Genomic DNA, 17,550 nt, shown 5'->3' with positions numbered 1-17,550 from the left:
AGGCTGGAGTGCAGTGGCGCGATCTCGGCTCACTGCAACCCCCGCCTCCCAGGTTAAATCGATTCTCCGGCCTCAGCCTCTTGAGTAGCTAGGATTACAGGCACCTGCCACCACGCCCGGCTAATTTTTTTTTTTTTTTTTTTTTTTTTTTTTTTTTTAGTAGAGACGGGGTTTCCCCATGTGGCCAGGCTGGTCTCAAACTCCTGACTTCAGTGATTCACCCGCCTCAGCCTCCCAAAGTGCCTGGATTACAGGCGTGAGCCACCGCCCCTGGCCCTATCTGATTTTTTTGAAACGGGGTCTCACTCTATCGCCCGGGCTGGAGTGCAGCGGCGCCATCTCGGTTCACTACAGCTTCGACCTCCCGGGCTCAAGCGATCCTCCCACCTCAGCCCACCGAGTGGCTGGGATCACAGGCGTGCACCGCCACACCCGGCTAATTTTTGTGTTTTTCATTAGAGACAGGGTTTCGCATTGTTGCCCAGACTGGTCTCGAACCCCTGGGCTCAAGCGATCCGCCCGCCTCGGGCTCCCTAAGTGCTCGGATTACAGGCGGGAGCCACCGCGTCCAGCCTCCGTCTCCCTTCTAAGTGACATCCTGTCCGGCATCCCGCAGGCCTTCACATGGATGGGGTGGGAGAGCTCAGGAACTCAAACACAGCCCGCTTGGTGGATGACTTCTAAGCATCTTTCAGTCACTTTGATCTTGCCAAGCAGAGAAGCGCTTCCTCGTAATGCCTCCAAAGTACACCTTTCACATGCTTGCGTTATAGCCTTAAATAACTGATGTCATTACTTAACTGTCCCCGCGTGGATGGGGAACAGAATGTATTTTCACAAACGTCAATTCAAGACAGATTTGTGCGAGAAACCACGTGGGGATAAACCTCTCCCCTCCAAGAACCTAGAATTTTGAGTGCGGGCTGGGAAAAGTGGGCGGGGCGTAGTAGCCCCGGCGCAGGCAGGTCCAGTCTCTATCCGCGGCGCACGTGGATGACGTAACAAGCGCGCGCGACGATTCGAGGTGCTCTGTGGCCGCGAGTGCGTCTTCCACGTGAGTATAGTTACCGCGTACGGACCTGGAACCTCCTCCAGGTGCAGCGTTTTGTCATCTAGCCCAAGCCTGGTCTGGCCCCTTCAGTATCCCCCCAAGCCGAGCTGTGTCTACTTGGTGCCCGCGCATTTGCTTTAGTGGAGGCGTCCATTCATCCTATCTTGCGTGCGTTCCGCAGACCCCAGGCATGGCCGACCCCCATGTAAACTTAGCCCCATTGTCCCATTCATGGATTCAACTAACAGAAAGTCTGCCGGCCGCCTACTGGGATACAGCGCTCATGCACGCAAACCCTGTCTCTGAGCTCTTGAAACTTAACATTTTATTAGGAATGATAGACGGAAATCAAGTGGCTTGATAAACCAAATGCCTTCAGGAAGACTGTCCTGAAAGTGGGGGAGGGGCTGAAGAGTGATGAGAATCAAGAGTTCATTCAGTCAGTCCACAAGTGTTAGAATTTTTTTTGCGTTTCAAGCCCTGGTATTGTTCTAAGCCTTGGTAATTCAATGGAAACGAAGCAGCAACATCCCATGCCCACGTAGAGATTTTTTTCTAGTGGGGAATATAGAGCGAAAAGTAAAAACATCCCATAGTGATAAGCGCTATATAGGAAATAAAAATAGGGCCATCTGATAGTAACTACTTAGTGGCTAGTGAAGCCTTTTCCACGAAGGCGAATCACCAGAAATCTAAATAACAAGAAGGAGCTAGCCATGCATATGTCAGGGTGAAAAAAATGCCTTCCAGGTCTGAGCTTGGCAAATTAGAGAAATAGAAAAGAAGCTAATGTGGTTGGTGCACTGTGGGTGAAAAAGAGAATGGTGTGAGATAGGGTTGGAGAGGTAGGCCGGAGACTGGCCACACTTGGTAAACTAGGATGCTGAGGTGGAATTTATACCATGTGTAATGGGAAGCCATAATTCACTTTATGCTGATGTGTGACAAATGAATTGTGATTATGCAGTGATCAGGAGGCTAATGCATTGGTCCAGGTGAGTGATGATGGTGTCTTACTTGAACTAGAGTGAGGTAGTAGAGATGAAGAGATGAGAGATTTGAGACATGATTGGAAATAGATTTCCTGGTGGATTGGATTTAGAGAGTCTGAGGGAAAGAAAATTCAGCATGACTTCTGTGTTTTTGTCTTGAGCAACAAATTGGATGATGGTATTGTTTACTGAGATGTCAAGACTAGGGGAACAGCAGAGTTTGTTGAGTAAAGCCAGGGTCCCGCTGAGAGGCAATGGGACCAGAAATTAGATAGGTAGTTTGGGATAGATGGGGAGGGCCTTTGAATGTTAGGCTAAAAGTATTAACTGTAATAGTTCTGTTGCCTGATGCACACTGGAGGTAAATACACCAAGACACCAGGTTGCAGCAGAGAAAGAGGTTTAATCATAGGGCTGCTGCAAGGGAGACAGGAGGAGACCTCAAATCCATCTCCCAGAGTTCTTTGGGGCTAAGGTTTTTAAGGGTTTGGAGTAGGAGTGGGCTGAAGTGTGAAAATCACACTTGATTGAAGAGTGCAGGATGAGGTCATGAAACAGGAAGATGAAGAAACTGATTCTCATGCTCACTTGGTTCCACTGTGGGAGTCTTTTTCTTTTTTCTTTTTTTTTTGAAAGATGAGGTCTGCCTGGTGCGGTGGCTCACGCCTATAATCATGCTAGCACTTTGGGAGGCCGAGGCGGGCGGATCACGAGGTCAAGAGATCGAGACCATCCTGGCCAACATGGTGAAACCCCATCTCTACTAAAAATATAAAAATTAGCGGGGCGTGGTGGTGCACGCCTGTAGTCTCAGCTACTCGGGAGGCTGAGACAGGAGAATCGCTTGAACCCGGGAGGCAGAGGTTGCAGTGAGCCGAGATGGTGTCACTGCACTCCAGCCTTGCGACAGAGCGAGACTCCATCTAAAAAAAAAAAAAAAAAAACAGAAAGATAAAGAAAGACGGGGTCTTGCTGTGTCACCCAGGATGGAATGCAGTGGCCGGATCTCAGCTCACTGCAGCCTCAAACTCATGGGCTCAAGTGATCCTCTTGCCTCAGCCTCTTGAGTAGCTGGGACCACAGGTACACGCCACCATGTCCAGCTAATTTTTAATTTTTTTAATGAAGACAGGGTCTTACCATGTTGCCCAGGGCTGGTCTCAAACTCCTGGGCTCAAGCAGTCTGCTGCTTTGGCCTCCCAAAGTGCTGGGATTACAGGCGTTGGGATTATAGGCGTGAGCCACTGCTCCTGGCTTCTGTGGGAGTCTTTGAGCTGGGTGGAGTCAGCTGTTCTGCTGGAATTCAGGATCTGCTTAAGCAATTCGTTTTTTTGTTTGTTTGTTTGTTTGTCTGAGTCACAGTCTTGCTCTGTCACCCAGGCTGGAGTGCAATGGCTCAATCTTGGCTCACTGCAACCTCTGCCTCCCAGGTTCAAGCGATTCTCCTGCCTCAGCCTCCTGAGTAGCTGGGACTACAGGCGCCCGCCACCACACCTGGCTAATTTTTTGTATCTTTAATAGAGACAGGGTTTCGCCATGTCGGCCAGGTTGGTCTTGAACTCCTGACCTCAAGTGATCTGCCTGTCTTGGCCTCCTAAAGTACGAGGATTACAGATGTGAGCCACCATGCACGGCCCTGCTTAAGCAATTCTTTTTTTTTTTTAAGTAATTTATGGGCCGGAATGGTGGCACATGCCTGTGATCCCAACACATTGGGAGTCCGAGGTGGGCAGATCACTTGAGGTCAGGAGTTGGAGACCAGCCTGGCGAACATGGGGAAACCCTGTCTCTACTAATAATACAAAAATTAGTTGGGCGTGGTGGCACATGCCTGTAATCGCAGCTACTCAGGAGACTGAGTCAGGAGAATTGCTTGAACCCAGGAGGCAGAAGTTGCAGAGAGCCAAGATTGTGCCACTGCACTCCAACCTGGGTGACAGAGTGAATACATCTCAAAAAAAAAGAAAAAGAAAATAAGTAGGCCGGGCGCGGTGGCTCAAGCCTGTAATCCCAGCACTTTGGGAGGCCGAGACGGGTGGATCACGAGGTCGGGAGATCGAGACCATCCCGGCTAACACGGTGAAACCCCGTCTCTACTAAAAAATACAAAAAACTAGCCAGGCGATGTGGCGGACGCCTGTAGTCCCAGCTACTCGGGAGGCTGAGGCAGGAGAATGGCGTGAACCTGTGAGGCGGAGCTTGCAGTGAGCTGAGATCCGGCCACTGCACTCCAGCCTGGGCGACAGAGCGAGACTCCGTCTCAAAAAAAAAAAAAAAAAAGAAAATAAGTAAATAAATAAATTATGACATGATATCATCAACCAATAAATTATTAAACAAAAGCTTTGTGATCAGAGATCCTTTTTTTTTGTTTGTTTTGAGATGGAGTTTCGCTCTTGTTGCCCAGGCTGGAGTGCAATGGCTCGATCTCAGCTCACTGCAACTTCTGCCTCCCAGGTTCAAGTGATTCTCCTGCCTCAGCCTCCCAAGTAGCTGTGATTACAGGCATGCACCACCATGCCCAGCTAATTTTGTATTTTTTTGAGTAGAGATGAGGTTTCACCATGTTGGTCAGGCTGGTCTCAAACTCCTGATCTCAAGTTCTCACCGTGTTGCCCAGGCTGGAGTGCAGTGGCTCGATCACGGCTGAATGCAGCCTCCGCCTCCTCGGGCTCAAGTGATCTTCCCACCTCAGCCTCCCCAGTTGCTGGGACTACAGGCACATGCCAGCACATCCAGCTGATTTTTGTATCTTTTTTGAGAGAGATGGGGTTTTTGCCACGTTGCCCAGGTTGCTCTCAAACGCCTGTGCTCAATCCTCCCACCTCAGCCTCCAAAGGGCTAAGATTACAGATGTGGGCCACTGTGCCCAGCCCAATCTGTCCTCTTCTTATAAGGGCAGGTTATAAGAGGTTTGGTGAGATTAGTAGCTCATTCATGGGAGTTCCACTTTCATGACCTAATTACCTCCCAGAGGCCCCACCTCCAAATACCATAACATTGAGGATTAGGGTTTCCTTTTTTTTTTTTTTAACCAGAAACATGTACACTTTATTGAATGCCATTGTAGAAAAGTGTGTGAGGATAAAGGGCTGATACAGGACTCGGCTCTGGGGGCAGGGCGAGGAATGGAAGGTGGAGCACGTGGGACACAGGTTATGGGCAGAGCTCCTGGCCTGAATGATGTCTCCTGAACTATTGATGGGCTTGCAAGATCAATACTGGGACGACAATGAGCAGAATGGTCATGAGGATGCCCAAAATCAGGGCCCAGATGTTCAGGCACTTGGCGGTGGAGGCATAGGCCTGGGCCCCAGTCAGGTCGCCAACCATCTTCCTGTCCCTAGACTTCACGGAGTAGGCGAACGCTATGAAGCCCAGGCAGCAGGGGTTCATGAAGAGGGTGTTGAACAGGGACCAGACGACATGGTCGGGCACGGAGGTTTTGCTGCGGATGTGGATCACGGTGGACGTCGGGGGAGCAGGGTTGTGGGGCGCCCCCAGCATAGCCACCTCATGCTCTTCCTTGAGCATCTCATAGTTGGGAGGCTGGCCGCTGTTGACAGGAGAGAAGAAGGTTTGGACCGTGTGGTTCATGGTGTCCTGCGAAGGCCAGCGGTGGTCAGGTTAGTGGGATCGTTCTCCAGGATTAGGGTTTCAATATATGAATTGGGAGAGGGAGATACACAAACATTACATCCATGGCTGATGCTATTTCTCTCCGGAAATTTTTCCTGACACTTAAAGTGCAGGATTGGTGTTCACAGTCCCCTGACCTTCACTACATGGGACTGGAAATGTCTGGGTACTTGGCCTTTCTCCCCCAATAAAATATAAACCCTGTGAGAGCAGACATAGTTTCTGTCTTGATTCACAGCGGTGTTCCTAAGACCTTGCCTGGGACCCAGCAAAGTGCATGTACTCTGGGAACATGTGTCAAGCATGCACCTGTCACCTCCCTACCACATTAATAAAGACCACATTTTGCAAGATTCCTTAAAATCTCCAAGGTTACGTTTTTCAGGTTACCTTGTTTCACTAAATGTCCCTATCACTTTCCCCTACCCTATCCCTAACACCTCAACTTTCCTTGAAATCTGAAATCAGTTGAACAAATAGGCCATGGTTAATGTTTTTTTATTTATCTTATTTTTATTTATTTGTTTATTTGTTGAGAGGGAGTTTTGCTCTTGTTGCCCAGACTGGAGTGCAGTGGTGCAATCTAAGCTCACTGCAACCTCAGCCTCCCTAGTAGCTGGGATTACAGGCGCCTGCCGCCACACCCAGCTAATTTTGTATTTTTAGTAGAGACAGGGTTTCACTATGTTGACTGGGCTGGTCTCGAACTCCTGACCTCAGGCAATCCACCCTCCTCAACCTCTCAAAGTGCTGGGATTACAGGTGTGAGCCACCCCGCCCGGCTCAGTTAATGTTATTTTTTAGGCACCTAATTCATCTCTCCAGCAAAGGACACATCTCTCCAGCAAAGGACACCTGCAGAGATGTCCCCAGTCCTTCACTTCTATGTTCGTCCCTCTGGCCATGAGGGGGCAGCCTCTGGACACACTCGAAGGAAACTGCAAGGGAAACTGCCACAGCTGCAGGCCGTCGAGACTGAACTGTGCTACAATGTGAACTGGACAGGTCGGGCCCAGGCATTGGATTCTTGGGGGACATGCCTCGGTGCTGGGGGCAGTGTCTCAAGGTGTCCTTGCCCTGTCTCCCTGCAGCTGAGGCCCTCCCCAGTGCTGAGGAGATGAAGAAGCTGATGTGGCTGTTTGGTTGCCCGTTATTGCTGGATGATGTTGCTCAGGAGTCCTGGCTCCTTTCTGGCTCCAGTGACCTGCTGCTGGAGGTCGGGCCCAGGTAAGTATCTCATCCTGCCCACCCCTTTCTCCTGCTTTCCTCCGCTTTCTCTTGTGATCCTTGGGAGATTTGTTTTTCCTTTGCTCTTTGCTACTTCCTGCCTAGGAAACCATGCATGTGCTTTCCCCATTTGGGTAGATCCCTCCAAAGACCACCCTGCTCCAAAACATGTTCTCAAAGCAAAATAAATTGGATTCCAAGTTAAAATCAAACAGTTTTGGCCAGGTGCGGTGGCTCACGCCTGCAATCCCAGCGCTTTGGGAGGCCGAGGCAGGCGGATCACGAGATCAGGAGATCGAGACCGTCCTGGCTAACGCAGTGAAGCCCCGTCTCTACTAAAAATACGAAAAATTAGCCGGGCCTGGTGGCATGCACCTGCAGTCGCAGCTACTCAGGAGGCTGAGGCAGGAGAATTGCTTGAACCCGGGAAGCAGAGGTTGCAGTGAGCCAAGATATGCGCCACTGCACTCCAGCCTGGGCGACAGAGCGAAACTCTGTCTCAAAAAAAAAAAAAAAAAAAAAAAAAAAAAAAAAAAAAAGGTTTGATGCTAGAGGATAGTTATGGTTTGGTTTGAGTGAACTTTGAAAGCAGGTTTCTTGTTGCCCAGTCTGAGGCTGAAAGCCAATGGTGAGGGGAAAGCGGTGGGAGGTTGTCCAGACAGCAGTGGGCAGGATCCACCCTCTCATCTGAGGCCTGCCAGGGGTTCTCCAGTCCTAACCATCAGGCCCATTGCTCAGGCTGAACTTCTCCACTCCAACATCTACCAACATCGTGTCAGTGTGCCACGCCGCTGGGCTGGGGCCTGTGGATCGTGTGGAGACCACCCGGCGCTACCGGCTCTCGGTGAGGTGGTGGGGAATCAGGAGGAGGAGATGGGCCAGAGATAGAAGATTAGATCCTAAACTCTAGAGAGAAGCAGGGACAGGTGCTCCTGGCTTTAGGCCTGCTCTATATGGTTGTACAGGTTGTTCACTGCCTCAGGGTACCTGGTTAAGGCGTAAATGAGGCAGAAATCCAGCCTATGCTTCCCTTAATCTGTGCATCCTGGCGTGGATTCATACCGGGAAAGGGCGTCTTTATAATCTGAGAAAAAGTGCCATATGGGGTGGCAGTGGGCTGGCCTTGCATGACTAAGAGGGTAGGAAGGTGGACCATTTCTCTCCATTCTTAAACTCTTCACCCCTTGCTCTCTGTGTGTCTGCACCCCTAGTTTGCCCACCCTCCGTCGGCTGAGGTGGAAGCCATCGCTCTGGCTACCCTGCACGACCGGATGACAGAGCAGCACTTCCCCCATCCCATCCAGAGTTTCTCCCCTGAGAGCATCCTGGAACCCCTCAATGGCCCTATCAATATACTGGGCGAGGGCCGGCTTGCGCTGGAGAAGGCCAACCAGGAGCTTGGTGAGTAGCTGGGGAGGGAGGTGTAGGGCCCGGGACAGGCCAGTAGGGGTGCTGAGATCTGGAATGTGGCTGCCTGAGTTCCATAGTCACCTCTTCCTGGATTTGTCTCCTAGGTCTGGCTTTAGACTCTTGGGACCTAGACTTCTACACCAAGCGCTTCCAGGAGCTACAGCGGAACCCGAGCACTGTGGAGGCCTTTGACTTGGCTCAGTCCAATAGGTGGGGAGGAATGGGATTGTGCTGATACCTGAGCCCTTGGATATTGGGAGAGACCACAGGGACTCGCCTTCGTGGCTCTCCCTTGGCTTAGGGGCCTCCCTGAGTCTCTGAGGGCCTGGGCTCCCCTCATCCATCAAGGAGTCTATATTCAAATTTTGGTTTTATCTTCACTTTGGCTCTGGATAATCCAAAATGACAGAATACTTGAAGATTATGACTTTTTGGAATATATTTTGATCTATTATCTAAGTATGAATTTGGCTGTAACTCTGCTGTTAAATGCTGGTGAGAAGACAGGGTATTAAGAAATGACCCCGTTTCCACCTGCCTTCCCCTCCCTGCATCGCCCCCTCAGCGAGCACAGCCGACACTGGTTCTTCAAGGGCCAGCTCCACGTGGATGGGCAGAAGCTGGAGCACTCACTGTTTGAGTCTATCATGAGCACCCAGGAATCCTCAAACCCCAACAACGTCCTCAAATTCTGTGATAACAGCAGGTGGGTTGTGCCCTAGACTGGGGTGGCATCAGGACCCGGGGAGGGGAGGCCCCAGGCCCTGATTGGGTTAGTGGGTTAGTGTAGCTCCCAGAAAGGAAGCAGGGTCCAGGACGAATATGTCCACAGTGCAATCCAGGGAAAGGAAGTCCGATTCCTACGGCCTGAGGACCCCACACGGCCAAGCCGTTTCCGGCAACAGCAAGGTCTGAGACATGTTGTCTTCACAGCAGAGACTCACAACTTTCCCACAGGTGAGCTGGGCTCCCTGGAGAAGTAGGTGAGATCACAGAATAGGGCAGGGCAAAGGTCCCAGGTGCCTGGGCTGGGCTTGGGGAAAATTATCAGGGAAGCTGGTTATCCTTAATTTCAGTGGGGGTGGTCAGAGATGGGATTTGTCTCTGAGGCACCCAGACCTCTCCCCACTCTCTCTTTGCAGGAGTATCCCCCTTTAGTGGTGCGACCACTGGCACAGGGGGCCGGATTCGAGATGTCCAGTGCACAGGCCGTGGGGCCCATGTGGTGGCTGGCACTGCCGGCTATTGCTTTGGAAATCTGCATATTCCAGGTTCCATCTCCTTCCTCTCCTTCCACCTTCCCTTCCAGATTCCTTGTCCTGGCAGGCACCAAACTTTTATCTCTTAGGTCATAGGGTCATCCTGGGTGCCTTTTCTTGGGAGGGAGGGCTCTAAGATAGCTGGCCTTTCACTACCTATGGTCATTAAGTGTAGACCTGGGGAGATGAGGTGGCCAGACTGACTTTGCAGGTCCACGATTTTCTTTAGAAACTAGCCTTCATTCAGCCAGAAAACATGAAACTGGATTGGTCTTATGATCACCACCTGCCCCTCAAATCTGGTTTCTTAGAAAGCCTGAGAAACTCGGCTGGGCGTGGTGGCTCATGTCTGTAATCCCAGCACTTTGGGAGGCTGAGGTGGGCAGATCACAAGGTCAGGAGATTGAAACCATCCTGGCTAACACGGTGAAATCCCATCTCTACTAAAAATACAAAAAAATTAGCTGGGTGTGGTGATGGGTGCCTGTAGTCCCAGCTACTTGGGAGGCGGAGGCGAGAGAATGGCGTGAACCCAGGAGGCGGAGCTTGCAGTGAGCCAAGTTTGCACCACTGCACTCTAGCCTGGGCGACAGACTGAGACTCGATCTCAAAAAAAAGAAAGCCTGTGAAACTGATCGTGAGAGTCAGAGGGAAGGCTGGTGTGGGTGGTGGAGAGACCAGTGCCTCACTGCAGGCTCTACGGCTTCCTAAAACAGGACTTCCTGAAGTGGAACATGGCAGCCATGCAGTTGGTCCTTGGTGGTCTTGACCCTTCTTGAAGGATGCAGGCTGCTCCGGCCTCTGTCTTCACAGTTCATTCAGTTCATCCAGTTCTCTTTCCTTCCCTTCCAGGTTACAATCTGCCCTGGGAGGATCCAAGCTTCCAGTATCCTGGGAACTTTGCCCGGCCCCTGGAGGTTGCCATTGAAGCCAGTAATGGAGCTTCTGACTATGGCAACAAGTTTGGGGAACCAGTGCTGGCTGGTGAGACTGGGGGTGTGGAGGGATGACAAACACCCAGAGGGACTTGTGGGTGGGGTGTGCTACCCAGGGGCTGTGCTATTGGGCGAGCACTGAGGGAACTGAGTGACACGTCCCTCTGATGTTCACCCTCCAGGCTTCGCCCGCTCTTTGGGCCTCCAGCTCCCAGACGGCCAGCGGCGTGAGTGGATCAAGCCCATCATGTTTAGTGGGGGCATTGGGTCCATGGAAGCTGACCACATAAGCAAGGAGGCCCCAGAGCCAGGTAAGAGCCTGCCACCTTTCTCTAGATCCAGCCAGATTTCTCCCCGGCACAGGATGGCTGCAGGGAGGGAACTCAGGGACCACTTCAGTGGTTAGTTTTTAATGTGTTGGCTTATGTTATACATCACATAATGATGGACAACTCATTCTGAGAAATGTGGTTATTAGGTAATTTCATTATTGTGCCCACGGTGCCCACTTCATGGAGCGTACATACACAAACCTAGATGGTATAGCCTACTACACAGTCACTCCACACGGCCTCTTACTGGCAACATTATCCAGGAATTTTGTACACTTAGGAGCCATGATGAACAAAACAGCATGAGAATAAATTAAGCATAAGAGAAAATAATGCAATCAAGACATGGTGGGCTGGGCAGGGTGGCTCGCACCTGTAATCCCAGCACTTTGGGAGACGGAGGCAGGTGGATCACCTGAGGTCAGGAGTTCAAGACCAGCATGGCCAACATGGTGAAACACCGTTGCTACTGAAAATACAAAAATTAGCCAGGCGTCATGGTGTGCGCCTGTAGTCCCAGCTCCTCAGGAGGCTGAGGCACAAGAACCACTTGAAGCCGGGAGGTGGAGGTTGCAGTGAGTGGAGATCACACCACTGCACTCTAGCCTGGACGACAGAGCAAGACTTTGTCAAAAAAAAAAAAAAAAAAAAAGACATGGTAAATATGAGATATATGAAGCTGCTGTCAATGTAACATGGCATACTGTTTTTAAGTTAACTTTTTTTCTCTTTTTTGTTAATTATTATTATTTTTAATCTACATTTTCTTTCTCAAGCAGGATTTTTTTTCTCTTTTTGGAGACAGGGTCTTGCTTTGTCATCCAGGCTGAAGAACAGTGGTTCTATCCTAGCTCACTGTGGCCTTAAGCTCCTGGGCTCAAGCAGTTCTCCTGCCTCAGCTTCCCAAAGCACTGGGATTACAGGTGTGAGCCATGGTGCCCAGCCAAAATAAGTGTTTTATATAAGTAGAATGAGTACATTCTAAAATAACAGTAGAAAGTATAGTTGGCTGGGCACAGTGGCTCATGCCTGTAATCCCAGCACTTTGGGAGGCCAAGGCAGGGGGATTACTTGAGGCCGGAAGTTTGAGACCAGTCTGGGGAATATAGTCAGACCCCTGTCTCTAAAAAAATTAATAAATAAAAATCACTTGGATATGGTGGTGTACACCTGTAGTCCCAGCTACTCAGGAGGCTGACATGGGAAGATCGCTTGAGCCAAGGAGCTCTAGGCTGTAGTGAGCTATGATCATATCACTACACTCAAGCATGAGTGACAAAGTGAGACCCTGTCTCCAAAAAAGAATAAAAAAATAAATGTAGGCTGGGTGCAATGGCTCACGCCTGTAATCCCAGCACTTTGGGAGGCCATGATGGGCAGATCACCTGAGGTCAGGAGTTCAAGACCAGCTTGGCCAACATGGTGAAACCCCCTGTCCACCAAAAATTCAAATATTAGCTGGGCGTGGTGGCACGCACCTGTAATCCCAGCTACTCGGGAGGCTGAGGCAGGAGAATCACTTGAACCTGGGAGGCGGAAGTTGCAGTGAACCAAGATTGTACCACTGCACTCCAATCTGGACGACAGAGTGAGACTATGTCTCAAAAAAATAAAAACAAAAATTTTAAAAAGCATAGTAAATACATGAACCAGCAATAGTCATTTATTGTCATTATGAAACATTATGTAGTATACGTACAATAATGGTCTGCAGTATACTTTTGTGTGACTGGCAGTGCAGTAGGTTTATTTACAATAGCATCACCACCAGTGTACCACGATGTCACTAGGCAATAGGAATTTTTCAGCACCATTATAATCTTAAGGGATCACTGTTGTATATGTGGTCTGTTGTGAAGCAAAATGTCATCAGCTCATGACCATAATGGAATCATACAATATGTGGCCTTTCGCATCTGCCTTCTTTCACTTAGCTTGATGTTTTCAGGGGTTATCCTTTGCATCAGTACTTTCTTTCTTTTTATGGCTGAATAATATCCCATTATATAGCTAGGTCACATTTTGTGTACCCATTCCTTAGTTGTTGGGCTTAGGGGTTGTTTCAACTTTTTAGTTATTATGCATAATGCTGCTGTGAACATTTATGTACACTTTTTTTTTGTTTTTTTTTTCGAGATGGAGTCTTACTTTGTCACCCAGGCTGGAGTGCACTGGCGCGATCTTGGCTCACTGCAAGCTCCACCTCCTGAGTTCACGCCATTCTCCTGCCTCAGCCTCCCGAGTTCCCACCATTCTCCTGCCTCAGCCTCCCAAGTAGCTGGGACTACAGGTGCCTACCACCACACCCAGCTAATTTTTTTGTATTTTTTTAGTAGAGATGACGTTTCACCGTGTTAGCCAGGATGGTCTCGATCGCCCGACCTCATGATCTGCCCGCCTTGGCCTCCCAAAGTGCTGGGATTACAGGTGTGAGCCACCGCGCCCAGCCTATGTACAAGTTTTTGTATGAACATATGTTATCATTTCTCCCAGGTATATAACTAGGGGTGGAATTGCTGGGTCATGTGGTAACTATGTTCAGCTTTTCAAAAACTTGCCAAACTGTTTTCCAAAGCAGCTGTACCATTTTATATTCCCTCTAGCAGTGTGTGAGGGTTCCAGTTTCTCCATGTCCTTGACAACACTTGTTATTACCTGTCCTTTCGATTGTAAGACATCACAGTGGGTATGAAGTAGTATTTCATTGTGGTTTTGGTTTGTTTTTCTCTAATGACTAATGATGTTGAGTGTGTTTTCTTTTCTTTTTTTTTCTTTTTTTTTTTCCCGTAGAGACAGGGTCTTGTTCTGTTGCTCAGGCTGGAGTGCACTGGTGCGATCTCAGCTCACTGCAACCTTCGCCTCCAGGGTCAAGCAATTCCCCTGCCTTAGTCTCCTGAATAGCCGGGATTACAGGCACGTGCCACCACGCCCAGCTAATTTCTTTTGTATTTTAGTAGAGATGGGGTTTCACCATGTTGCCCAGGCTGGTCTCGAACTCCTGAGCTCAGGTAATCTGCCCACCTCAGCCTCCCGAAGTGCTAGGATTACAGGCGTGAGCCACTGCGCCTGGCTGAGCATGTTTTTGTGTGTTTTAGTTAGCTATTTGTATGTCTTCCTTAAAGAAACATCTATTCAGATCCTTTCCTATTTCTTTTTTTGTTTTTTGAGATGGAATCTCGCTCTGTCACCTAGGCTGGAGTACAGTGGTGCGATCTCAGCTCACTGCAACCTCCATCTTCTGGGCTCAGGTGATCCTCCCACCTTAGCCTCCTGAGTAACTGAGACTACGAGCTCCTGCCACCATGCCTGGCTAATTTTTGCATTTTTTGTAAAGATAGGATTTTACCGTGTTAGCTAGGCTGGTCTCAAATTCCTGAGCTCAAGCGATCCGCCCGTCTCAGTCTCCCAAAGTGCTGGTAGCGTGGGTGAGTTCTCCCACAGCTTCTACCCTGGAGTCCCCGGGCTTCAGGACCCTTCCGCATCCAGAGGTTGCAGTGAGCCAAGATTGCATCACTTCACTCCAACCTGGGCAACAGAGCAAGACTCCATCTCAAAAAAAAAAAGTTTTTAATGTATAAGCCTTACTTCTATTTTTAAATTTACTCCTAATTATTTTTATTCTTTTTGATGCTACTGTAAATAGATATACATATTTTTGCCTTTTTCATTTTTCGCTTAGCAGTATATTTTAGAAATAATTTCATACTGATGAAGTCATATTACTTCATTACATTCCTATATTCTTTTTTTTTGGTGGCTTAGTCTTTCATTGTATAGACATACCATAGTTTACTTAATCAGGTCTCTGTTGTCAGCCTTTAGATTATTTCGTGTCCTTGCTAGTACAAACACTACTATGGTGTTTAATCTTGTAAGTAGGTGATTTTATACCTGTGCAAAAGCCAGCAGGATAACTTCCTCAAAGTGTATTTACCCAGAGACTGCGTGCATTTGTCATTTTGGTTGTTAATGCCAAATCGTCCTCTGTAGTTCATACCAGTTTACTCTCCTGTCAACCCAGTCAAGTGGTAAGGCTTCTGGGTTAGGCAGGGTGGCTCACGCCTGTAATCCCAGCACTTCGGGAGACCGAGGTGGGCGGATCACCTGAGGTCAGGAGTTTGAGACCAGCCTGGCCAACATGGTGAAACCCCGTCTCTACTAAAAAAATACAAAAATTAGCCGGGCATGACAGCAGGCGCCTGTAATCCTAGCTACTTAGGAGGCTGAGACAGGAGAATCGCTTGAACCCAGGAGGCGGGGGTTGCAGTGAGCCGAGATCACGCCACTGTGCTTCAGCCTGGGCAACAGAGCAAGACTCCATCTCAAAAAAAAAAAAAAGTGTCAGGATTCTCCTCCCCTAACATCAGCTTCCTCTGTCCTCACGCTGCCTTGCTTTCGAGGCTTCTTCTCATGGCTTTCCCGGTGTTCTGATTCTGCCTTCCCTTCTTACAGGCATGGAAGTTGTAAAGGTTGGAGGTCCCGTCTACAGGATTGGAGTTGGAGGTGGAGCTGCTTCGTCTGTGCAGGTGAGTGGGAATTGCTAAAGGTGCAGAATCCTTGATATAACTGGGCCCCAGGCATAGCAGAGCGTACAGGAGCTTCCAGCCTCGCTGAACTAAGCGATGCCATATATGCCCCCAGGTGCAGGGAGATAACACCAGTGACCTGGACTTCGGGGCTGTGCAGCGAGGAGACCCGGAGATGGAACAGAAGATGAACCGTGTGATCAGGGCTTGTGTGGAGGCCCCCAAAGGAAACCCCATCTGTAGCCTTCACGATCAGGGCGCTGGTGGCAATGGTGAGGAAAGGAATTAGAACAAGAGACTGGGCCTGCCTGGTATCCTGCCAGGTTTGGTTTAGGGAGAGGTATCAGGAATCTCCAACCAACCACCCAGCTCTGGGTCCCATTCTCCACGCTCTGTACATTCTAGACAGGTTCAGGGTTGGAAGGGTGGAAGCCACTGCTGTGGGATGAGGGTGAGGCAGCAGTTGACACAGGAACACACAGAATTAGGGGCTCCTTTGGAGGCCAGGGACTGCCCTTTGTTGCCTGACCACCACTAGGTCACTACTTCTCCTTGCAACCCTCTCACTAGGCAACGTCCTAAAGGAGCTGAGTGACCCAGCTGGAGCCATCATTTACACCAGCCGCTTCCAGGTGGGTCTCATCCCCTGAAGTCTGGCATTTCCCCACCCCTGCCAGCCCCAGCCCACGCCCACCCATCTCTCTCTTGCAACAACATGAGACATGGCAGTGCCCACTGGCCCTTCTCTTTCCTCCCCGCCATGGCTGTGCAGCTCGGGGACCCGACCCTGAATGCCCTGGAAATCTGGGGGGCCGAGTACCAGGAATCAAATGCACTTCTCCTGAGGTCCCCCGACCGGAACTTCCTGACTCGTGTCAGTGCCCGTGAACGTTGCTCGGCGTGCTTCGTGGGCACCATCACTGGAGACCGGAGAGTGAGTTGGCCCAGGGAGTTGGGAGCAGATGCTGGGGCAGACATGAGCCACCTGGGTATGGGCTAGAGGGAGAGCTGTCAAGGGAGAGGGACGAGAGGAAGATGGGAGGTGGTGGCAAACAAGCTTTGGGGAATATAGGAGCCAAGGAAGGGCAGGGACTCAATACGGACACCAAACAAGGAGTGGAAAGCACATTTGTGCCCTGATTTCTAGGCATATTCCCTGCTGGTGGTCACAGTTTCATCCCCCCTGGGTGGGGTCCCTGGGGTCTATAGATAGTGCTGGTGGACGATCGGGAGTGTCCTGTCAGAAGAAATGGCCAGGGGGATGCCCCCCCGACACCCCCGCCAACCCCTGTGGACCTGGAGCTCGAATGGGTGCTGGGCAAGATGCCTCGGAAGGTATGTGGGGTTGGGGGATGGGTTTCTCCTGTAGTCCGCTCCACACCACCCTTTACCCTACGTGCACTTTGTCACCTGTGTGCCCGGCCTGCCCCAGGTGCTCACACTCCCTGTCGCTGTCTGTGTTGCAGGAGTTCTTCCTCCAGAGGAAGCCCACTGTGCTGCAGCCTCTGGCCTTGCCCCCAGGGCTGAGCGTGCGCCAGGCTCTGGAGAGGGTTCTGAGGCTGCCCGCTGTGGCCAGCAAGCGCTATCTCACCAATAAGGTCCTCCCTGCACCCCTCCTCTGCCCCCTGCCTGCTTCCTCCGTGCACCCTCCTCTGCCCTCCCACCCTTAGAGACTGCTGTGGGAGTTTTTGCCTGGCCCTGGGGGGAAGCAACGGGCAGGGCAGCCACCCTGACGGCCTGGTCTCCCTGCTACCCACCTTCTGAGTAGAGCTGTTGTCTGCACTGGGGGAAAGCCAGGCCTCCCACCGCCCTGGGTCCCTTGGGGGCAGGTGCAGGAGCACAGGCTGTCCCTGTCCTTTGCTCTCTTGCTAACCCCACCTGGTTCCACAGGTGGACCGCTCCGTGGGCGGCCTGGTGGCCCAGCAGCAGTGTGTGGGGCCCCTGCAGACTCCTCTGGCAGATGTAGCAGTTGTGGCACTGAGCCATGAGGAGCTCGTAGGGGCTGCCACAGCCTTGGGAGAGCAGCCAGTCAAGAGCCTGCTGGACCCCAAGGTCGCCGCTCGGCTGGCCGTGGCTGAAGCCCTCACCAACTTGGTGTTTGCTCTGGTCACGGACCTCCGGGTGAGTTCTCCCGTAGCTTCTACCCTGGAGCCCCCAGGCTTTAGGACCCTCCGGCATC

The 17,550-nt window shown here is 50.6% G+C and overlaps 3 protein-coding genes across 3 annotated transcripts in view; 2 read left to right on the top strand and 1 right to left on the bottom strand.

The window, feature by feature from the left end:
* Window positions 1-17,550, top strand: part of RANGRF (RAN guanine nucleotide release factor) — a 267,398-nt gene that overhangs the window by 227,578 nt on the left and 22,270 nt on the right. The window lies entirely within an intron of this gene.
* The window catches only part of PFAS (phosphoribosylformylglycinamidine synthase), a 20,392-nt gene continuing 3,811 nt past the window's right edge, over window positions 970-17,550 (top strand). The window contains exons 1-18 of the mRNA XM_050765222.1: window positions 970-1,054; window positions 6,487-6,687; window positions 6,774-6,909; window positions 7,648-7,753; window positions 8,121-8,310; window positions 8,424-8,529; window positions 8,885-9,025; window positions 9,152-9,276; window positions 9,462-9,590; window positions 10,431-10,562; window positions 10,696-10,824; window positions 15,298-15,371; window positions 15,487-15,643; window positions 15,942-16,003; window positions 16,144-16,305; window positions 16,581-16,706; window positions 16,838-16,969; window positions 17,262-17,492. Coding sequence (XP_050621179.1) covers window positions 6,546-6,687; window positions 6,774-6,909; window positions 7,648-7,753; window positions 8,121-8,310; window positions 8,424-8,529; window positions 8,885-9,025; window positions 9,152-9,276; window positions 9,462-9,590; window positions 10,431-10,562; window positions 10,696-10,824; window positions 15,298-15,371; window positions 15,487-15,643; window positions 15,942-16,003; window positions 16,144-16,305; window positions 16,581-16,706; window positions 16,838-16,969; window positions 17,262-17,492 — 2,280 coding nt within the window. The 5' untranslated portion in view covers window positions 970-1,054; window positions 6,487-6,545. The remainder of the gene's footprint in view (window positions 1,055-6,486; window positions 6,688-6,773; window positions 6,910-7,647; window positions 7,754-8,120; window positions 8,311-8,423; window positions 8,530-8,884; window positions 9,026-9,151; window positions 9,277-9,461; window positions 9,591-10,430; window positions 10,563-10,695; window positions 10,825-15,297; window positions 15,372-15,486; window positions 15,644-15,941; window positions 16,004-16,143; window positions 16,306-16,580; window positions 16,707-16,837; window positions 16,970-17,261; window positions 17,493-17,550) is intronic.
* LOC126939803 (interferon-induced transmembrane protein 3-like) lies at window positions 5,077-5,767 on the bottom strand. The gene has a single exon (XM_050765547.1). The coding sequence runs from the start codon at window positions 5,638-5,640 to the stop codon at window positions 5,239-5,241; it is 402 nt and encodes a 133-aa protein (XP_050621504.1). The 5' UTR covers window positions 5,641-5,767; the 3' UTR covers window positions 5,077-5,238.

Source organism: Macaca thibetana, chromosome 16 (genome assembly GCF_024542745.1).
Source record: "Macaca thibetana thibetana isolate TM-01 chromosome 16, ASM2454274v1, whole genome shotgun sequence".
NCBI classification, from domain to species: Eukaryota; Metazoa; Chordata; class Mammalia; order Primates; family Cercopithecidae; genus Macaca; species Macaca thibetana.
This window is presented reverse-complemented; position numbering and strand designations above follow the sequence as displayed.

Excerpts from the sequence above, each read along its gene's own strand:
- LOC126939803 (XM_050765547.1), bottom strand. The coding sequence starts at position 5,640 with ATGAACCACACGGTCCAAACCTTCTTCTCTCCTGTCAACAGCGGCCAG.